A 21,528-nucleotide genomic window follows, 5' to 3' on the forward strand; every position below is an offset into this window, starting at 1 on the left:
GATATTTTCCTATTTTTGTTTAAATCATGAAAATAAAAAATATCATTTATTTCGGTCTAATGGTTAGTATCTATTTATTGAAAAATTGTACCGTTCTTATTAAATCGTCCAACAAATCTTTTTTGTATAAATTTACTCTTACGCCTATTTTATAAAGTTGAATCTCTATATTTCTGCAAAAAAAGAAGAAGTTGAATCTCGATAAATAATAATTCATAAATACTAATTTTATAAAAATAATATTTTTTCAGTCCCAATATAATGAAAATAATATATTTTTACTACCGATTAAGAATAAATTTGATAAAGTAACATGATTAATTTGGTCCCAATTTATTATTTTAAAGATGTTAACATTTGCTGATATAATATAATAACTTTATAATTATTTCAAAAATTTATGAACTATCGAAAAAGAGAGAAAGAAAAATCAGTTATTCGTAAAGAATGACCAAATTTTTTCTTTTTCAGAATTAACTGTGTGCAAGCCATGGAACCTTACACAAAATAACCGAGGAATATATTTGTGACACATGTGTATTATTTATTTTCAAAATTTACGAATAATAACCATTGTATTCTATTTTTAATTTAATATGATCCGCACCTTCAAAATATATTTTCGCTTTAGGACCAAATAGTGGATAAGCATTTTCAAGATGACTTATTCTCTTTCTCTCTCTTTTTATATATATATATTCATAAAATGATTAAACTATTATATTTTTAAAACTAAAGTATCCTGAAGTAACTGAATCATATTCAAAATATCCGAGAAATACATTTGTGACACACGTATTCATTTTTTTTTAAGATTTACGAAGAACACTCATTGTGTTCTATATTTAATTTAAGTAATACGCATCTTCAAAATTTATTTTCGATTTAGAATAAAAAGTGAATAAATATATTCAAGACGTGTGTTTTTTATAAGTTTTAGAAAAATTAAATTATAGATATCTTGATAAAAAATATGTGATTTTAAATGTTTTGGACATTTAAAGTTTAAAAATCTGTATTTCGATGACACCATCTTTTTTATTTCTATAACAAAGTTAAATGACTTCTTCGTTAATAAATTATTTAGCGGATACAAAGTTAACAAAAAAAATTAATCTCTGAGTAATGTAAAATTCAATAGCGCGGGGCAATATTCCTATGCTATTTGTTTGAACATACGCTATTGCATCATACCACCTGAATCCAAATTCCTGTAGGAATCCTATAATTCGACATGCTTATATAAATATCATTAAGCCAATCCTTTCTAACCTTGTGTAGCACGTTTTCATATTTCAGAAGTTCATCTAAGAAATTTACTTGCAGCCATGGTTTTGACAATGAAGAAGCCGATTCGGTTATCACTCACAATGTTCCCCACCACCAGTACTGCCACAAACTACAACACAAATAAACCTGCAGGTGTCTCTCTATCCGAACTCGAAAAACTTGAAACACTGGGCCGAGGAAGTAAAGGCATTGTGTACAAAGTAGTACACAATATTACCCGTGATGTTTATGCATTGAAAACGTACAACAATTCTGCTACTTCTCAAGAAATTCTCAGGGAGATCAACGTACTCGAGTCCATTGATTGTCCCTACATCACTAGGTTTCACGGTACCGTGTTCTCAAACACCGGGGATCAATATATGCCTATTCTGATGGAGCACATGGAGTGAAGGAAATCAATTCCGTGACTGTTTCATTCAATCTCCAAAAGATATATACATGTTACAAGATCGCTAACTAAACGCTAACTAAAAGCTAACCTGCTAAGCTACAAATTAGGCTACAGATCAGCCTTGACTATTAAACAATGGAAACTAAATATGTACTGACTAAAAATAGAATAACAGAATATATATGTAATCTATATTCTAACACACCCCCTCAGTTGAAACAGGAGGTTCTCGTATGCTTAGACTGTCTCTGAAATCAGTAAATAAGATGCGCGGAAGCCCTTTTGTAAAAATATCTGCAATTTGGTAACGAGACGGTACATGAAGCACACGAACTTCGCCACGAGCCACTTTTTCACGGACGAAGTGAATATCCATCTCAATGTGTTTGGTGCGTTGATGTTGAACAGGATTGCCAGATAAGTAAATGGCACTGACATTATCGTAATAAACCAGTGTAGCCTTTTGAACAGGACAATGTAATTCTAAAAGCAAATTCCTGATCCAACACGAATCAGACACCACATTAGCAACACCTCTGTACTCTGCCTCAGCACTGCTACGTGAGAGAGTTGGTTGCCGTTTCGAGGACCAAGATACTAAGTTATCTCCGATGAAAATACAATAACCAGAGGTAGAGCGACGGGTGTCGGGACACCCACCCCAATCGGCATCAGTATATGAGACAATGCGATTCATATCTGACTTATACAAATGGAGGCCAAAAGACAGAGTACTCTGAATATAACGTATGATGCGCTTTAGAACACTCATATGTTCATTAGTCGGAGCATGCATATGAAGACATATTTGTTGTACAGCGTAGGATATGTCAGGGCGGGTGAATGTGAGATACTGAAGAGCACCCGCAAGACTACGGTACTTAGTTGGGTCATCATAAGGAGTGTCTGCAGTAGCACTAAGTTTGGACTTAGTATCAACAGGAGTTGGACTTGCACTGCAGGTAGACATGCCAGCACGTTCTATAATATTAGTAGCATACTGCGTCTGGGATAAGAAAAGACCATGAGCATTACGAGTAACGACAATGCCCAAAAAGAAACTCAAAGGACCAAGATCCTTCATAGCAAACTCCGAAGCTAAGATGCTCATAATATACGTACGAAGACGGGAGGAAGAAGCTGTAAGTATAATGTCATCAACGTATAACAGAATATAAGCAACATTAGACCCGTTCTTGTAGATAAAGAGTGAGTGATCTGACTTACTATGAGAGAACCCAATGGTAGCAACAAAATCAGCAAATCGTTGGTACCACGTACGAGGAGATTGCTGTAATCCGTATATAGATTTCTTCAGAAGACAAACATAATCTGGAAAATTTTTGTCACGAAAACCCATGGGTTGATGCATATAAACTGTTTCATTGAGATGACCATGTAAAAATGCATTCTTAACGTCCAGTTGATGAATGGACCAAGACTGGGAGAGAGCAATGCTGAGAACCGTTCTAATGGTGGCGGGTTTAACAACAGGACTAAACGTCTCATCACAATCAACACCCTTGAGTTGAGTGCTACCGTCACCTACAAGACGAGCCTTATAGCGCTCAAAAGAACCATCAGACTTGTGTTTGTGGCGAAAAATCCACATAGATCGAATTACATTCACATTCGGTGGGCGAGGCACTAATTCCCAAGTCTCATTATCAATTAAAGCATTAAACTCATCTAACATTGTGTTAGATATATTTGATAATGTCATGGCTAATATGTTTTATGTTTAGCTTTCAGATCTTACGTGAACAGGATAAATCAGTACTTAACTGTTGATCAGTACTTATACTGGAAGTCAGGACTTAAGGATATCAGTACTTATATTATCAGGAGATAATCATCAGAAGATAGATATCAGAACTTAAGTGCTGAAGGACAATCAGATAAGGACAGTAGCTGATTAAAGGAAAGAAGATCGAGATAAACATAAGAAGAGATATGCATGAAGAAGGAATTCCGTGAAGAATGGAATACTTGGAAGAAAAGATATCTGATTGATATATTTTAGGAAGCAGAATTATATTCCATATCAATTAGCGATTATCTTGTAACTATGTAGTATATAAACATAGATATAGGGTTTACACTATAAGTGTTATCATTATTAGAGAAGATTATTCATTGTAACCCTAGCAGCTCTCGTGATATTTGTTCATCACTGAGAGGTAACAGTTCCATACTGTAACAGAGTTTATTGTTTCAATAAAGTTTGTTTTCTGTTACTTAAGTTCTTAAAGTTCGATTTGAGTGTACTATTCACTGTATTCACCCCCTCTACAGTGTGTGTGACCTAACAATTGGTATCAGAGCCTATCTGTTAACTTACATACAGTTAAAGATCCAAACACAATCATGTCGGACACAGAAACTCCAACTAAACCTACCACAACTGAGGAACCACCAAAGACACAAATTCAGAGTCGGTATGAGACCATCAGAGTCCCCATACTGAGACCATCTGAATATCCCATATGGAAGGTAAGGATGACCATGTTCCTGGAAGCAACAGATCCAGAATACCTGGATAGAATCAAGGAAGGTCCTCACAAACCAACCAAACTCGCTGTTGCAGTTGCAGGTGAAGCAGCAATGACCGTACCAAAGGAGAAGAGTGATTATACTGCTGAGGACATAGCATCAATTGCTAAGGATGCCAAAGTACGACACTTACTGCATAGTGCCATTGATAATGTAATGTCAAACAGGGTAATCAACTGCAAGACTGCTAAGGAGATATGGGATGCTCTGGAAACAAGGTGTCAGGGAACTGACACAATTAAGAAGAACAGGAAGACAATACTCACTCAAGAGTATGAACACTTTGACTCAAAGACTAATGAGTCATTGAATGATTTATATGATAGATTTGTCAAACTTTTGAATGATTTGTCATTGGTTGATAAAGAGTATGATCTTGAAGATTCAAACCTTAAGTTCCTGTTAGCTCTTCCTGAATGCTGGGATTTGAAGGCAACGACAATAAGAGACAACTACAATCTTGATGAAACAACTCTTGACGAAATCTATGGAATGCTCAAGACTCATGAGCTGGAGATGGAACAAAGAAGCAAGAGGAAAGGAGGAAAGTCAAGGACAGTTGCTCTTAAGGCTGAAGAAGAATTCCCCAAAGCAGCTTCCTCAAAGAAAGACAAGGGTAAAGCTCTTTTCATAAAGTCTGATACTGAGTCATCAAGTTCTGAGAGTGATGATGACTCAGATTCTGAAAGCTTGCCTGAGACTGATGCTGATGAGGAGATGATGAAGCTGTATGCTCTTATGGTGAAAGGAATCACCAAGATTGCATACAGGAAGTTCAGGAAGGGAAAGAAGTTTTCCAGAAAAAGCATAAGTTCTGATAAGAAGAATTTCAGAAGATCTGAAGGCAGAGGAGGAAAGTCTGACAGAGGAGATTACACCAATGTTAAATGCTATAACTGTGGTGAGAAAGGCCACATATCTCCTGACTGCAAGAAGGTAAAGGGTGACAGAGGCAAGGCTCTTGTCACAAAGCAGAAAAGCTGGACAGACACTTCAGACTCTGAAAGTGAGGAGAACTATGCATTGATGGCAAATGCTGATAAAGAAAGTGCTGAGAGCAGTTCTGAAGCTGCTGAAACAAAGGTACCTCAGACTACTTATGCTTTTCATACTGATGATATTAATGAGTTGAGAATATATCTTAAAACCATGTTTGTTAGCTATAGAGACCAAACTTTAACATGTGAAAGATTAACTTCTGAAAATCTTGCATTTAAGAAAATGAATGATTTCTTAGAAAAAGAGTTAGTCATGTTCCATCAAACTCAGAAGGATAGAGATGATGCTTTTTATGTTAGGGATGAAGTGCTAAAAATGAATGAATCTCTAAAAACTGAGTTAGAAAAGGAAAGAGAGATAATCAGGACCTGGACTAACTCTGGCAGAATAACTCAAAATTTGCTAAGTAGTGAAAATTGGAAAGAGGGCTTAGGTTATGGAGAGAATAAGAATGATAAAGGAACTGAAGAAATTAAGCCTGTTGTTAAGCAAAAGCCAAAGTTAAAACCTGTTAAGTTTGTAACTGTAAAGTCTGATAATGAGAAATCAGAAGTTAAAGAGGAATTAACTTCTGACAAACTAAAACAGGAAAAGACAGCTGAAGTAAACATAGGCTTAATGACAAAGAAGCAGCTTAAGCATAAGCTGAAAGATGTCAAGAATGCAAACAAGGTAAAATCACCTAGGAAAAATAGGAATGGAAAGGAAGGTGTGAATAAAAGCAATGATTATAAACCTGTTCCTGATGCTCCTAGGAAAACATGTCATAACTGTGGAAGTTCTAACCATCTGGCTTCTTTTTGCAGGAAAAATAAGAATATTAACTCCTTACCTTCAAAATCAGGAGTAAAGAGTCAGTCTGTTAGATACAAACCACAAAATTCTTGTTTTCATTGTGGTAGTTTATGACATTCCATTTATACTTGTAAGGAATATCATAGTTTGTACTATGATTATTATCAAATAAAACCTTCTTTGAAGAAAGTTTCCATTGTTCCTTCTAGTGTAAATTCTGATTCAAAGTCTGATAATGTAAATACTGATAAGAAAAATGTTAACATAAACTCTGATGCTAAATCCGCTGCAAATGTTAACAAACTTAATAAGGCCAAAGGATCCAAGCAAGTCTGGGTCCTTAAAACTAATAATTAGTGGTCTTTGTGATTGCAGGGCAACATGAAAAATATTCTAGTTCTGGACAGTGGATGTTCAGGACATATGACTGGAAATAAGGCCCTGCTATCAGACTTTGTGGAGAAAGCTGGCCCAAGTGTTCTTATGGAGATGGCAACATTGGAAAAACATTGGGATATGGCAATATCAATCTTGGAAATGTCATAATTAAACAAGTAGCTCTGGTCTCAGGACTTAAACACAACCTACTGAGTATAAGTCAAATCTGTGACAGAGGTTATTATGTTGATTTCTTTGAAGAACACTGTGAAGTTGTGAGTAAATCTAAAGGCAAAGTTGTTCTGAAAGGATACAGACGTGGTAACATTTATGAAGCTAAGCTTTCAACAAGTACTGATGGCTCTGCAATCTGTCTGTTAAGTAGAGCATCAATTGAAGAAAGCTGGAATTGGCATAAGAAACTCTCTCATTTAAATTTCAACAATATAAATGAACTGGTCAAGAAAGATCTTGTGAGAGGATTGCCAAACACAGTATTTGCTCCTGATGGTCTTTGTGATTCATGTCAGAAAGCCAAACAAAGAAAATCTTCATTCAAGAGCAAGACTGATTCATCAATTCTTGAGCCTTATCATCTTATACATGTTGATCTATTTGGTCCAGTAAATGTCATGTCTATTGCAAAGAAGGAGTATGCGTTGGTCATAGTGGATGAGTTCACCAGATACACATGGGTGTATTTCTTGCACACAAAAAGTGAAACTGCATCTATCTTGATTGATCATGTCAAACAGCTGGATAAAATGGTCAAAGATTCTGTGAAAATTTTAAGGAGTGATAATGGCACTGAGTTCAAGAATTTGATAATGGAAGAGTTCTGCAAAAGCCATGGAATAAAGCAGGAATTTTCTGCTCCTAGAACTCCACAGCAAAATGGAGTTGTTGAAAGGAAGAATAGAACTCTCATTGAAGCTGCACGTACAATGCTTGAAGAAGCAAAGCTTCCAACCTATTTCTGGGCTGAAGCTGTGCAGACTGCTTGTTTTACTCAAAATGCAACATTCATTAACAAGCATGGAAAAACACCATATGAGATGGTGAAGAAAAAGAAGCCAAATCTGAAATATTTTCATGTATTTGGATGCAAGTGTTTTGTTCTCAAGACTCATCCTGAACAGCTATCAAAGTTTGATCTAAAAGCTGATGAAGGAATCTTTGTTGGATATCCACTTTCCACAAAAGCCTTCAGAGTCTATAATTTGAGAACAAAAGTGGTCATGGAATCTATCAATGTCTCTTTTGATGACAAGAAGATCATTGGTCTTAAAGATTTCGTTGACCATGATCAGCTGAGATTTGAAAATGAAGACTCATATTCTGATACTGAAAATCCTGACAGTCTAAGTCCTGATACTGCAAACTCTGATGGATTAAACTCTGATGTTATTGAAATTGTGGTGACTACGTTAAAGGAAGATGCACCTATGCAGGGGGAGCATACTCAAGATCCTACCACATCTCAAGAAACATCCGAACATGCATCTGGCTCTTCAAGTTTTGATTCGTCAAGTTCTGATAAGCCAAGTTCTGATAGTGCTGAAAATCTAAATACTGAAGAATCCAACTCAGAGAGCATAGTTTCAGGGGGAGCATCAGAAAATGAAAATGAAGATAGCATGGATCATGGGGGAGCATCCAGTTCTAGAGAAAACCTTCCATCTGCAAGGAAGTGGACAAAATCACATACACCTGATTTGATAATTGGAAATCCTGATGCAGGTGTCAGAACTAGAACAGGTACTTCAAATGAGTGTCTTTACAATTCTTTTCTCTCTCAGACTGAGCCAAAGAAAGTGGAAGAATCTCTTCAAGATGCTGATTGGGTGCAAGCAATGCAGGAAGAGTTGAATGAATTTGAAAGAAACAAAGTCTGGACCCTAGTACCAAGACCAAAGAATAGATCTGTTGTTGGTACAAAGTGGGTATTCAGAAACAAAACTGACAGTGATGGCATAATTAAAAGGAATAAGGCAAGGCTGGTTGCAAAAGGATATTCTCAACAGGAGGGAATTGATTATGATGAAACATTTGCACCAGTTGCTAGGTTAGAAGCCATAAAGATATTTTTGGCTTATGCTGCTCACAAAAAGTTTACTGTCTTTCAAATGGATGTGAAAAGTGCTTTTCTCAATGGAGAATTGGAGGAAGAGGTATATGTTGAACAACCTCCAGGTTTTATAGATACCAAACATCCAGACTATGTCTACAGACTTGACAAAGCACTTTATGGACTTAAGCAAGCTCCTAGAGCATGGTATGAGACTTTAGCTCAGTTTCTTCTGGAAAGTGGATTCAACAGAGGGACAATAGACAAAACACTGTTCTACCTCAACCATGGAAATGACTTACTTCTGGTCCAGATTTATGTTGATGATATCATTTTTGGATCTACAAATGACAAACTTTGCAAGAAGTTTTCCAAACTAATGCAGTCAAGATATCAGATGAGTATGATGGGGGAACTTAGCTATTTTCTGGGCCTTCAAGTCAAGCAGAATGAGGAAGGCACTTTTATTTGTCAAACCAAGTACACCAGAAACTTGCTAAAGAAATTTGGAATGCAAGATTGTTCAAGTGCATCCACTCCAATGGCCACTGCAACAAAACTGGATAAGGATACCGGTAAATCAGTAGATATTACTGACTACAGAGGTATGATTGGCTCTCTACTCTATCTAACTGCTAGTAGACCTGGTATTATGTATGCTACCTGTCTTTATGCAAGATTTCAAGCAGATCCAAGAGAACCTCACTTAACAGCTGTAAAAAGAATCTTTAAGTATCTTAAAGGGACAGCTGCTCTGGGATTATGGTATCCTAGAGAATCAGATTTTAAACTAATAGGTTACTCAGATGCAGATTTTGCAGGTTGCAAAATTGACAGGAAAAGCACAAGTGGAAGCTGCCAATTTCTTGGAGGCAGATTGGTTTTTTGGTACAGCAAGAAACAAAAGTCAATTTCCACATCAACTGCAGAAGCAGAGTATATTGCTGCAGGAAGCTGTTGTGCACAGATTCTTTGGATGAAGAATCAGTTACTGGATTATGGGTTAACATATTTCAAAATCCCTATTTACTGTGATAATCAAAGTGCTATTGCTATGACAGGTAATCCAGTTCAACACTCAATGACAAAGCACATCAGCATCAGGTACCACTTCATCAGGGAACATGTGGATGGAGGTACAGTGGAATTGCATTTTGTTCCCACAGATCAACAGTTGGTAGATATCTTCACAAAACCATTATGTGAAGCTACTTTTACAAGACTGGTAAATGAACTTGGAATGGTTTCAGGTTCTTTCTCTAAATCTGCTTAGACTTGTTCTGTGTTATCAGACTTTATGCTCAGTATTTACAGAATTAATCTCATTGTGTATTCTGTGCTTAATTGATAAATGTCTTTAAGTACTGACTGTTGTCTGATATATGTTTCTAAACTCTGATAAGTGATATGTCTGTTCTAGTACCTATTCTATCCTATGAGGATAACTGTGCTAGATACTGACCTAGTAGTCTTCAATAAACAAATGATTCCATGGAAGAAGTAATTATTTCAGTGGAAATCTTATGACACTAGCAAATTCTGATAACTGAGCTTAGTTAAGTTCACTTTGTATATCTTATTACTAAGTCACAAATTAGAATAATGCTACTCATCTGTTAAGTTCTGATACTAGTACAACTGCTGAATGTACTAAGTGCTGATAGACCTCTCTTATTAACAAAAAAAATAAACAAAAAGATCAAAGATTAAAATCAGGTACTCCTTTAAGATCTAGAGTAAAAATGTGGAAGGGACGACCCAAGTGCATTGCTGGTATTAAGTAAATATGCATCAGAAAAGCAAAATATTTTCTTGGTGACTTTTCACACTCTATGATTACTAGAGAAATACTTTGAAAATAGCATAAATTCTGATAAACAGCCGTGACTCACTTGCACTGAGAAGCCACTGTAAAATAGAATTTTAAAAGATGCATAAAATTAGCACAAAACAGTTGAGGTGGACTCAAGCATAAACTCATTCTTCAGTAGGTTTCAGGACAATGACAGCTCTTTAGCAAAATTTTAGTTATGCCTTATTTCTAAGATGTACTGAAGTGAATCAGACTTTACTCTTTGTCTGTTTTTAGCTTAATGCACACACTAATCACTCCATCTGAATGCTGAAACTTTCTGTGGTAGTCTATGTTATTTTAGATAAACAGTCATTGTGTCATTATTGCACAAATTCTGAGGACAAGTTCTAAGTTACACGTTATGATGATTAAGTTCTGACGTCCATAACTCAGAACTTGTATGAATATTTACTAAGATGGGCATTCCTTTTTCGAGTTAAGAAATTATGTTCTGATGACTGTTAAGTTCTGGTATAGGTCTAAGTTCTGATTTCTCAGTCTAATCCTTTACTTGGCTTATCTGTGAATAAAATTTGATAACAGTCTCAGTTAGAACTAGAATATGTTGAAGTGGAAGATTAATAGTCACTATGATTAGGATTAATGGTATTCGTCCTTGAACAGTCCACTGTTTCTTGTGTCTTGTGCGGTCTAGACCATGCTTCCTCTTTCCAATGACTGTTATTCTTTTTCAAAGTCTAGGGAGACGAGGTAGAATTAATTCTACCTGTCAGCATTAAATATCTTTGCGTCTCCTGGTATTCTCTTGCCTATATAAACAACCACTTCATATTAGTCTTCTCATCACACTTTTATCACAAATTCAGTCTTGTTTTTCATTTACTATCTCAAATGGCTGAATTTGGATGGTTCTACAATTACGGTGATGAGACTGTGCATGTCTTTTTGAATGAAATTCCAACTCCCTACCCTATCACCAACATCCCTCACAATCTCTGGATTCAATTTCCAGAGGTTATCAAACGTGATCTGGTGGCCGTTCGAAGAGACCTTCACCTTCGTCGTATCCGTCAACAAGAGCGAATCATACGACTCGCCATCTTGTTCGTCGAAGATAGGAAGAGGAAGATGACTTAATCTCTTCTTCTTCCTGTTCTTCTTCATCATCAGCTTTGTCAGGCTTCTAAGCTAGGACTAAAGCTGTTGATGTTAGGATTAGAAGCTTAGGGAAAATTTTGTATAAGTATTGATGTAATTTCCATTTCATAAATGTATTGACTTGATATATTAATGAAAATTGTTTTTACTTCAAGATTTTGTCTCTGAGTTATTTTATCTTGTGTTGAAAAATCCTGATTGATATTCTGATGACCATTTAGATTTTGTTTTTATTTAAGTTCTGATTCTCTGTCAGCACTTATTCATCGAAATTATCTCGGTCATTTTTAACATGATTTATTTTCAGAATATTAATGTTGCAGTGACAAATAATTCAATCAGTGCTAATGGGTTAAATTTTAAATTAAAATTGTTTCCCTTGATAAATGGAACAGTTTTTCCTTGAAACTCGGCAAATGGGTAAGTAATGATTACTGTTTTCTCGAGCCCAGTAACTATCTGTTATTACTGCATGTATGACAGGTGTCCAACAATAATATTTTTTTGTATAAGTACAGCAGAGAGAAGATTTCTTTAATTTTTTAATTTCTTCATCTTTTATCTCTCTTCTTACTTTTACTCTCCTTCAATTTACTATTTCCGTTGTTTTCATACAGACATTATCTCAAACACCTAACAGGCATACTTAATTCTCAATTTTTTCACATGGCACCAAAGGATTTAATCATTGATGGAGCTAAGTTTGTTCCAAACAACTATGCTGCAATTCTTGATCATGCTGACGCTACATCTGAATTGCACTTTGTGCAAGATCTTCTTGCACATAGTGAGGTTGGGTACGCCTTAACTCAGCCTGAATTATTTTCAAGTCAACAAGTTCTGAGGTTCTGGAGGACTGGCGTTTTTGATGATGGTGGTAACCGTGGAACTCCCAGTATTATCTTCCAAGTGGGTGATTCATCTTTTGTAGTCACTCCTGGTACAGTACGCAGGGCTTTACATCTTCCAGAGGATTGTACTTTCTCAGTTCCAGAGGACTCAGCCCTTCGGGAGTTAATGGCTGAATTGGGATATAAAAAGAGTCTGACGAAACTTGGACAGTTGAAACGGGCTAATATCAGAAGAGAATGGAGTTTCTTCTTTGATTGCATCACCAAAGCCTTTGGGAACAAATGTTCAAATTTTGATGTTATCCCAATTCTGAGTCAGCACATAGGGTATGCTATTATCCATCAAACTCATTTTGATTTTGCAACTGGAATAATTGGTTTTATTGGGGATAGGATGACAGAGGATCGAGATGTTGTTTATTTTGCTCGATTCTGTCAACTTATTTATACGTATTGTACTGCTGAACCTCAGTTAGTCAGCACTCAAACCCCACCTTTTAAGGTTGCAAAAAGGTACTTTAACGACCTGATAAATGCTGACACAAAGAAATCAATGGTGAGACAATTACAGATTCCTCAGTCTGTGAAACAGATTCTGGTAAATGCTGATCCTGCTACTTACAAATCTGTTTACTCAAATGTTCAACCAACTCACCATAATCAAAATCCATCAACCTCAGTACCTACCTCTCATTCTACTCAACCTATCCTCAGAACTTATCTCCAATCCTATCTCTCCACTTCACAGACTGCTCAACCTTCTTCTTCAGCACCTACTGTGAAGCTTACATCCTCTAAGCCAAAGAGAACAAAGACTGTTCCTCCAACATCTCAAAAGTGGAGGAGATTTACTTTGAGAGATGAATCAGATTCTGAGGAACAGATTCCTTCTTCAGAACCTGTGGTGATTGAAGCTGAGAAAGCAACTTCTCAGAAGGATTCTGAAATTGGGGGTTCTAGGCTTCTCAAGAGGCTTAGACGTATGATAGTTCCTGAAACTCCCAAGGAATCCAAATCAACAAGGAAGTACAAGAAACAGAGGGCACAAAGGCCAGTTTCAGATGATGAGGAGGAAGCAGCTAAGGAAGGGGATCAGAAATCTCTGATCTCACAAGGCAAGGAATTTGCTCCAGTCACTTCTTCTCCATCAACTCCATCTCAGGAAGCTGTATCTGACAAGGCTAACTCACCATTTGTGTCTCTTGTTGATCCAGGCACAAGTGCTGAAATTGATATTCAGAACTTGGTTGTGCCTGCAATTCTTTTCTTAGAAGCTCCAACAGCAAATAAACCTTCCACAACACCTGTTATTGATGCTGTTCAAACTCCAGAGTTATCAACAACACCTTCTCTGCATCAAGATGTTGATGATCAGATTTTAGGTGAGCATCAGGATATGGCTGTTGATCAGAACTTAGTATCAGATCAGTAATTAGAGGATGCTGAAACCTCCATTGCTACTCACACTGTTGTCTTATCAGAAGATACTGATTCTTTAAGTTCTGATGCTGTAAATGTTGGAGATACTGGTGAAGCTGTTACAACTGTAGATGCTGATGAAGCAGGTCCTTCAAGACTTACTCCTCCACCGACTCTTCCTAAGTCTGAACTGGTAAAGGAGTTTGTTATCAGGGATGCACCAGTGCCTTGGAGTGAAACTCCTGCAGGTCAAGAGTGGACTAAGGAATGGAACTCAGTTTCATGTGTTCCAAATGCTTTACATCTTGCTGAGCACTTGACTAAAGCTGATGAAATGTTAAATTCTGATGATTTCAAAACCCAGCTTAGAGTCACTGCATTGAGTACTAAACATCTACAAGGTCTTCATTCCAATACTCATGCAGAGCTACACAAGATTCAGGAGAACTTTATCAAACAGGAACAAGTTTGGAAAATTGATAAGAAAAAGTTCTTCCAACCTACCATTGACAGGGTTGCTTATATTGAGAAAACTCAAGAGAAACAACAAGCTCAGATTGATCAAATTCTGACAAATCAAGCTTCTCAGCAATCGCAACTTACTGAAATCCAGACCTCAGTGGAACTACTTATCTCTCTTTTATTACCTGCTGATGCCAAAAAGGGGGAGAAGGTAATTAAGTCCAAATGCACAACCAACAAGACACTGAAAGGAAAGGATGATGGAAAAGATGACCAAGGAACCTCTGGAATGGGTAGTGGTCATAGTCAAGGTAGAAGGTTTACATCAAGACAAGCTAGTCACAGAACAAGTTCTGATACTGGGAAAAGAATAAGTTCTGCTGCTGGTAAAAGGATAAGTTCTGATGAACTTCTAGATCTTGATGAGGAAATATCAAGACAGTTATTTCTTCAAGAAAATCCAGGAATGGACTTGGAAAGTTTAAAGGAAGAAGAAGCCAGACTTAAATCAGAGAAAGTCATATCTAAATCTGAAGCTTCTGGTAAAAAGTTACTTCCAAAACCTAAAGGCATTGTGATCAAAGAAAGGACACATACTGAAGCAACTTTGGCTAGATCACAACCACAGATAGATCCAAGATCCAAGGGTAAAGAAAAGGTTGGTGAACCTATCAAGCCTTATGTACCTCCTGAGGAAGAAGAAATTACTGATGGAAAAGATGATCTTGCTCTGACTACAAGAAAAGTTCTTAAAACAACCTCTGACATGGCTCAAGTTGTTCAGAGTCAAGAAATTGTAAGTTCTGATATTCAGAAGAAGCAAGTAACCTCTGACAGTGCTCAAGTTAACTTGATATCAGAAAATAGATCAAAGACACTCCTACCAGGATTCACTAAAGCAAAACAGACTCAATCTTTGAAGACTACTGCAAGTGGTTTTGAAGCAAGAGTAGTTACTGGAAAGGAAGCTAGAGATAAAACTGGATTGGGAAGTGCTGATGAAAGAAGAGTACACAACACTACCAATGATCCAACTTCCTTGAGTGAACCAGGTATTGGAGCAACTCCTGAGAGATTGAATCAACTGGAATCTGTACAGATGGTTTACCATACCTACTTGAAAGAATACATCATGTTGTATTTCATGACAGATGGTAGGGTTTATCATATAAGACAAAATGCCATTCCTTTGAAGTATTTTGAAGAATTGGAGCATGTGCTTTTCTTACTTCAAGTGGATGACAGAATAACAAAGACTGCTGCAAACTACTTAAAAGAACAGATTCAGAGACAGAAAAGGCTTTATTCTGTTAAGTCTGACAGCATATATGTTCCAAAGTACAGAGATCACAATGGTGATATTGTTGATATGAAGCCTAATACTGCACAGATCAGAACGTATCTTGGTATTAAGGGACTTGAATTCAATCTTGAGTCAGACAAAGCTTATGTCATAAGACTAGATCAGGAGTTAAGAAAAGCAAAGATTAATGATCTCAGAGCTGCAATATTTCAAACTGGTAAAGATACTGCAGAGCTTAAAGGTGTTAAAAGGAGAATGATTGATGAACTAAGATATGCTGAGAAATGTTTGTTGAAGAACTATCTCAGAACAACTCCTGACATCAGAGAGATCGGAAAATGAAGAAGCCAAGTCAAAGATCTATAACTGCTTAAATTCTGATATTTATACAGATTGAAGTTGTTATCAGAAGTTGAAATTGGTAAAAACTTTAAGGACTGTAAGTTGTAGTTATCTAGTCTATTTTTCATGCATTTGTACTTAATGTTTTTGACATCATCAAATATCTGTTAAACTTGTATATTTTGTTAATTTACAAGTTGGGGGAGATTGTTAGATATATTTGATAATGTCATGGCTAATATGTTTTATGTTTAGCTTTCAGATCTTACGTGAACAGGATAAATCAGTACTTAACTGTTGATCAGTATTTATACTGGAAGTTAGGACTTAAGGATATCAGTACTTATATTATCAGGAGATAATCATCAGAAGATAGATATCAGAACTTAAGTGCTGAAGGACAATCAGATAAGGACAGTAGCTGATTAAAGGAAAGAAGATCGAGATAAACATAAGAAGAGATATGCATGAAGAAGGAATTCCGTGAAGAATGGAATACTTGGAAGAAAAGATATCTGATTGATATATTTTAGGAAGCAGAATTATATTCCATATCAATTAGCGATTATCTTGTAACTGTGTAGTATATAAACACAGATATAGGGTTTACACTATAAGTGTTATCATTATTAGAGAAGATTATTCATTGTAACCCTAGCAGCTCTCGTGATATTTGTTCATCACTGAGAGGTAACAGTTTCATACTGTAACAGAGTTTATTGTTTCAATAAAGTTTGTTTTCTGTTACTTAAGTTCTTAAAGTTCGATTTGAGTGTACTATTCACTGTATTCACCCCCTCTACAGTGTGTGTGTGACCTAACACATTGCATTGTTCCAATTATGGTCACGAAGTGCACTAACAGGAGTTTTTGGAAGAGGAGATATCTCTGTAGTGATGGAAGTGTGGTAATTGGAAGAGTATTTGGGGTTGGGTTTAACAATGCCATGAGAAGCACGAGTACTCATACGGACGATTGTGGGATTAGTGGGCCTTGGAGGAGGAGCGTGGGGAGTGTGCAGGGAAGTGGTAGGGGGAACAGGTTCTGGGTCCGTGTGAGACTGCGACCTAGAAGAAGGGAGAAAGGACGAGTTGGTTGGTGCATTTGGGCCAGGCTGCATGTCATGTTGTGTGGTGTTCTGAGTGATATACTGTAATACTTGAGGATTAACATCATCACTTAAAAATTCATAATTTGGTGGTTGTGGTTTGTGTATTTTGGAAAATGGGAATTCAGTTTCAACGAAACGAACATGACGACAAATTATAATTTTTCCACTAGACATGTCATAGCATTTGAAGCCACGACGATTAGGAGCTGGTCCTAAATAAGCACACGGAGTCGACCTTTCTTGTAATTTATGAATAGTAGTAGAAGGAAATAACGGGAAACATAAACAACCAAAAATTCGCAAACCCGAATAATCAGGATCACTTTGATATAGTATTTGAGTGGGTGATTGGTAATTCAATATCTTAGTAGGAAGGATATTGAGAAGATATGTAGCCATGGCCAGGGCATGATGCCAAAAAGAAGGTGGCATAGAGGCATGAGAGAGAAGTGTTCGAATGATATTGTTTATGGATTTGATATGTCTTTCGACCTTCCCGTTTTGAGGAGAAGTATGAGGACACGAAAGACGGAAAAGCATGCCATGTTGCTCGAAATTTTTTTGAAATGAACCATTTACGTATTCTGTTCCATTGTCACATTGGAAAGTTTTAATATTTCTTTCAAATTGAGTTTTGACTAAAGCATGAAAAGTGAAGAAAAGTTGTTTAACTTGAGATTTCTTTGCAATTGGAACAGTCCATAAAAATTTGCTGTAATCATCAAGAAACAAAACATAATAACAATTTCCAGAACTACTAACAATAGGAGAGGTCCATAAATCACTATGAATAATATCAAAAGGTAGAAATGTATATGACATTGAATCAGAAAAAGGAAGTTTAGACTGTTTCCCAAGAGAACAAGAGGAACAAAAAGTTTTACGAACCTTATTACAATCAATCAATTTTTTACTACAAAGAGACTTAATAATAGCATTTCCCGGATGACCTAACCGGTTGTGCCAAATGTCCGATGGCAAAGCAGTAAAAGCAGAATGATTGTTAGAAGAAATGGCTTGGGTGGTGGAGACAAGCGGATATAATTCCCCAGTGCTATTACATCTCATAAGTGTGTTCCCCGTCTGTAAGTCATTCACAGAGAAACCAAACGGGTCAAAAGAGATAGACACCTTATTATCAGAGGTAAATTGGCGAACAGAAATCAGATTTTTAATGAGTTTAGGAGCATGTAACATATGGTTTAGAGTAAAAGGTGGATATGGGGGAGACAATGTAGTGCAGCCGTGACCAACAACTGGAATTAAATCACCACTACCGACAACAATGTTATGATGTTTATTGCTAGAATTGACATAAGAAGAGAAAATACCTGCATCCGCTGTCATGTGAGATGTAGCACCAGTATCCATATAGTAGTTACCATCAGGTTGAGAGAAGGAAAGAGCATGCATAACAGCCTCAATATCTGTGGGAGTGTAACTCGGAGTAGTAGGCATGTAGTTTGGAACAGGAGGAGCAGCAACATTGAAAGCTTGAGGTCGAGGTCCAAGTAAACCGGACTTAGAAGAGGGAGGACGGTTGGCCGCTGCATTTGGTCTTGGCTGCCAGGAGTATGCTGGAAAAGGACAAGGCGGAATAGTCCACCCACCCCAACCAGGCCATTGTTGAGGGACAGACTGTTGCCTTGACTGGTATTGTTGTAGCTACAAATTAGGCTACAGATCAGCCTTGACTATTAAACAATGGAAACTAAATATGTACTGACTAAAAATAGAATAACAGAATATATATGTAATCTATATTCTAACATGGAGGCTGGGAGTTTACAAAATCTAGTGAAGATCAATGGTACACTATCCGAAAAAATGATAGCCAAAGTAGCAAGACGGACGCTCATGGGGCTTGATTATCTACACAATACGAAACACATAGTGCACTGTGATATAAAGCCTGCTAATCTGCTTGTTAATCACAACATGGAAGTTAAGATTGCCGATTTTGGAATCAGCAAGTTGATTGATGTAACTAGCGATCAGCGTTACATCTTTTCAGGAACTACGGCATACATGGCTCCAGAAAGATTTGATTCATGTGCTTTTGGTGATGATCCGGATGTTTTTGTTGGAGATATCTGGAGCTTAGGATTGACGCTCATGGAGTTATATATCGGCCATCAACCCTACTTTGCCCCGGACGGAAAGCATAATATGACTGACTTTGATTTGATTTTCGAGGTGTGTTACGGAGATTCCCCTGCGTTGCCTAAAGAGGCATCTCCTGATTTTCAAGACTTCGTTAGATGTTGCTTGGAGAAAAATCCAAGTAAAAGATGGATGGCGCACCAGCTATTATCTCATCCTTTCCTTATCAATAAACCACGTGATCAAAAAGCCAAATCTCCAATCGCACAGGACATACAAACTGATCTGGAGTCGCATTACAACTCCAACGAAGTGCAGGTGGACATTAAACAAGGCAGGAAAAGAAAAGCAAACGTTGAAATACTGGAGTCTTCAAAAAGGGTGAAGAGGCAAGATATTCAAGTATGAAGACATCTCCTGAGCACTGCGCGCTGTGCCAAAGCCCCGTAATTTTCCCATATCATATAAATAGGTATCTCCTGTTGTTCTTCTGAAGACTAAGCCATGGATGGCCTCACTTTTTTTTCTTGATCAATGCTCGCGTCCAGCTAGTTATGTAACAATGTACATGAACTGATTTTCGAAGTTGTAAATACTACATGGTTTATTCTATTTTCCAACACTTGTCAATTGTTTACATGATCTAGACTTCTGGTTCCTTGAAATTGAAAGAGTAGATAAAAAGAATAGCCTAGAAACATTACTCGGTTTAAAATCTAATATCACTTTGTATTCTCGGGAGAGACTAGAAAGCAATTCAAAGGCCAGACCTTATTGCATCATACTGTAAACATGTGCAGCCCAGATACATTATACAGGTGAAAGAATAGGCTTGCTTCTATTCCAGAGAAAAAGCTCCATTGCAGTACCTTTGTTACTAAGAAGAATATACAATGAAAAGTTCAATTATATGACTTAGGACAATGCTAAAAACAACTTTGTAAGTCTGTAGCGAAATAGTGACAAATTAGCGACATATGAGGAAAACTTCTTACTTTTTAATGAACTTCTTAATAACATCCAGGCGTATAGAAGTGCTTCATTGGCTTTTTCAAGAACCATATAAAGTTCCTTGCTCCTTTTTACCAGGGCAATCACCCAACTACCCAAGCAGTATTCTGAGATGTGTATTCTAATTCTTTCTGAAGGTCTAGCCTGTCCAGTTTGCAGCAACTAAAGATTCCTAATGGCGTTATAGGCCAATTGCTCTCCACAACAGTGACTCTTCTCTTCGGTTTCACAAGAAATAATAATTTTTGGACATTCGGTTCAGAAAAACAAGATGTGCCGATTTATTCAATGCAAGCACTATTAGGATTACACAAAAAGTAAAAATGTATAAATTACTCTTGGGAACAAAACATATGATTTCACCAAGCCGAAGCCCTCAGTGCTAACTCATTCCTTCATTTCACACCGTCTCCGTAGCTCGTTAGCTACATATAAAAAGAAATTGAGCAATGTGCATTATTTGTAATGTGCATTGTTTGTGTTATTTGAATTTTGCTTTATGCTCTTGTCTTGCATAAACCCTTCCAAATAGGCTAGGAAGAAAATCTGACGAGAACTAGAGAAGAATATTAACAGTAAATAGACCAAAATAGTGACAAGTGAAAATAAACCTGAGCATCCTCTCTTTTCTGTAGTAAATTACATCTAAAGAGTACACATACATAAGCAAGATGAGATCTGGGTAAATAGACATATCTTTTAGCCTAAATCGAAGCTAAGATGATGCAGATTAAACAAGTCAAAAAAATTATTATTATCGCATAAAATGAAGAGGAAAATGCTGATGCCTGGTATATTTACTGGATAGTGATTAGCATTGAATAAGATATACACCAATCCCTCACTTAATTCAATACATAATTCGGATCAATTTTGAAGGTAAATTATGGCATCAACGTACAGCTAACTTAGGACTCAAAAACTATACATTATAAAAATGAACATTACAAGGTGAGACATTGTGCCTCTCGTGCGCGCACACACACCACAGAGACATTGTTGCCACTCATCTGTATCATCAACTAAAGCAAGAAACTGATATTGTCAACAACTTGCTGCTTCACCACAGAGATACCTTGCTCTCCATCCGTAATAGACATGAGAGGAATGAGTAAGATTACTATAAACCGAGAAATACATATGTTCCTCTGTTTGCTGAAGCCATATTGCTGGGGTGGTATTAACCAAGTTATTATCATTCATCCAAACCTGAATCAGTGTCAGCTAGTATAGACACTGCACAGTAATTTGAAAAGCACGCAGATAGGGCCCGGTACTTGATCCAGATGAGAAAACAGGAGATAAACATAGTATGGCATAAATAATTAACTATATAGTTTTTACATATCAACCTGACAATGTTATTGGGACAAATGTTTTGTGCAGAAGTAACCAGTTAGATTGACTACAAAAATAGATTGCAACATTTTATACTAACCTAAAACCAGATTATTTTTAATATTATATAATTTTTT

General features: G+C 36.7%; 1 protein-coding gene across 1 annotated transcript; it reads left to right on the forward strand.

Moving 5' to 3' along the window:
• The first annotated feature begins 18,796 nt into the window (after positions 1 to 18,796).
• LOC141713769 (mitogen-activated protein kinase kinase 9-like) lies at positions 18,797 to 19,450 on the forward strand. Its single transcript, XM_074517345.1, has one exon. The coding sequence runs from the start codon at positions 18,797 to 18,799 to the stop codon at positions 19,448 to 19,450; it is 654 nt and encodes a 217-aa protein (XP_074373446.1).
• The last annotated feature ends 2,078 nt before the right edge of the window (positions 19,451 to 21,528 follow it).

This window comes from Apium graveolens, chromosome 1 (genome assembly GCF_009905375.1).
Source record: "Apium graveolens cultivar Ventura chromosome 1, ASM990537v1, whole genome shotgun sequence".
Classification (NCBI taxonomy): domain Eukaryota; kingdom Viridiplantae; phylum Streptophyta; class Magnoliopsida; order Apiales; family Apiaceae; genus Apium; species Apium graveolens.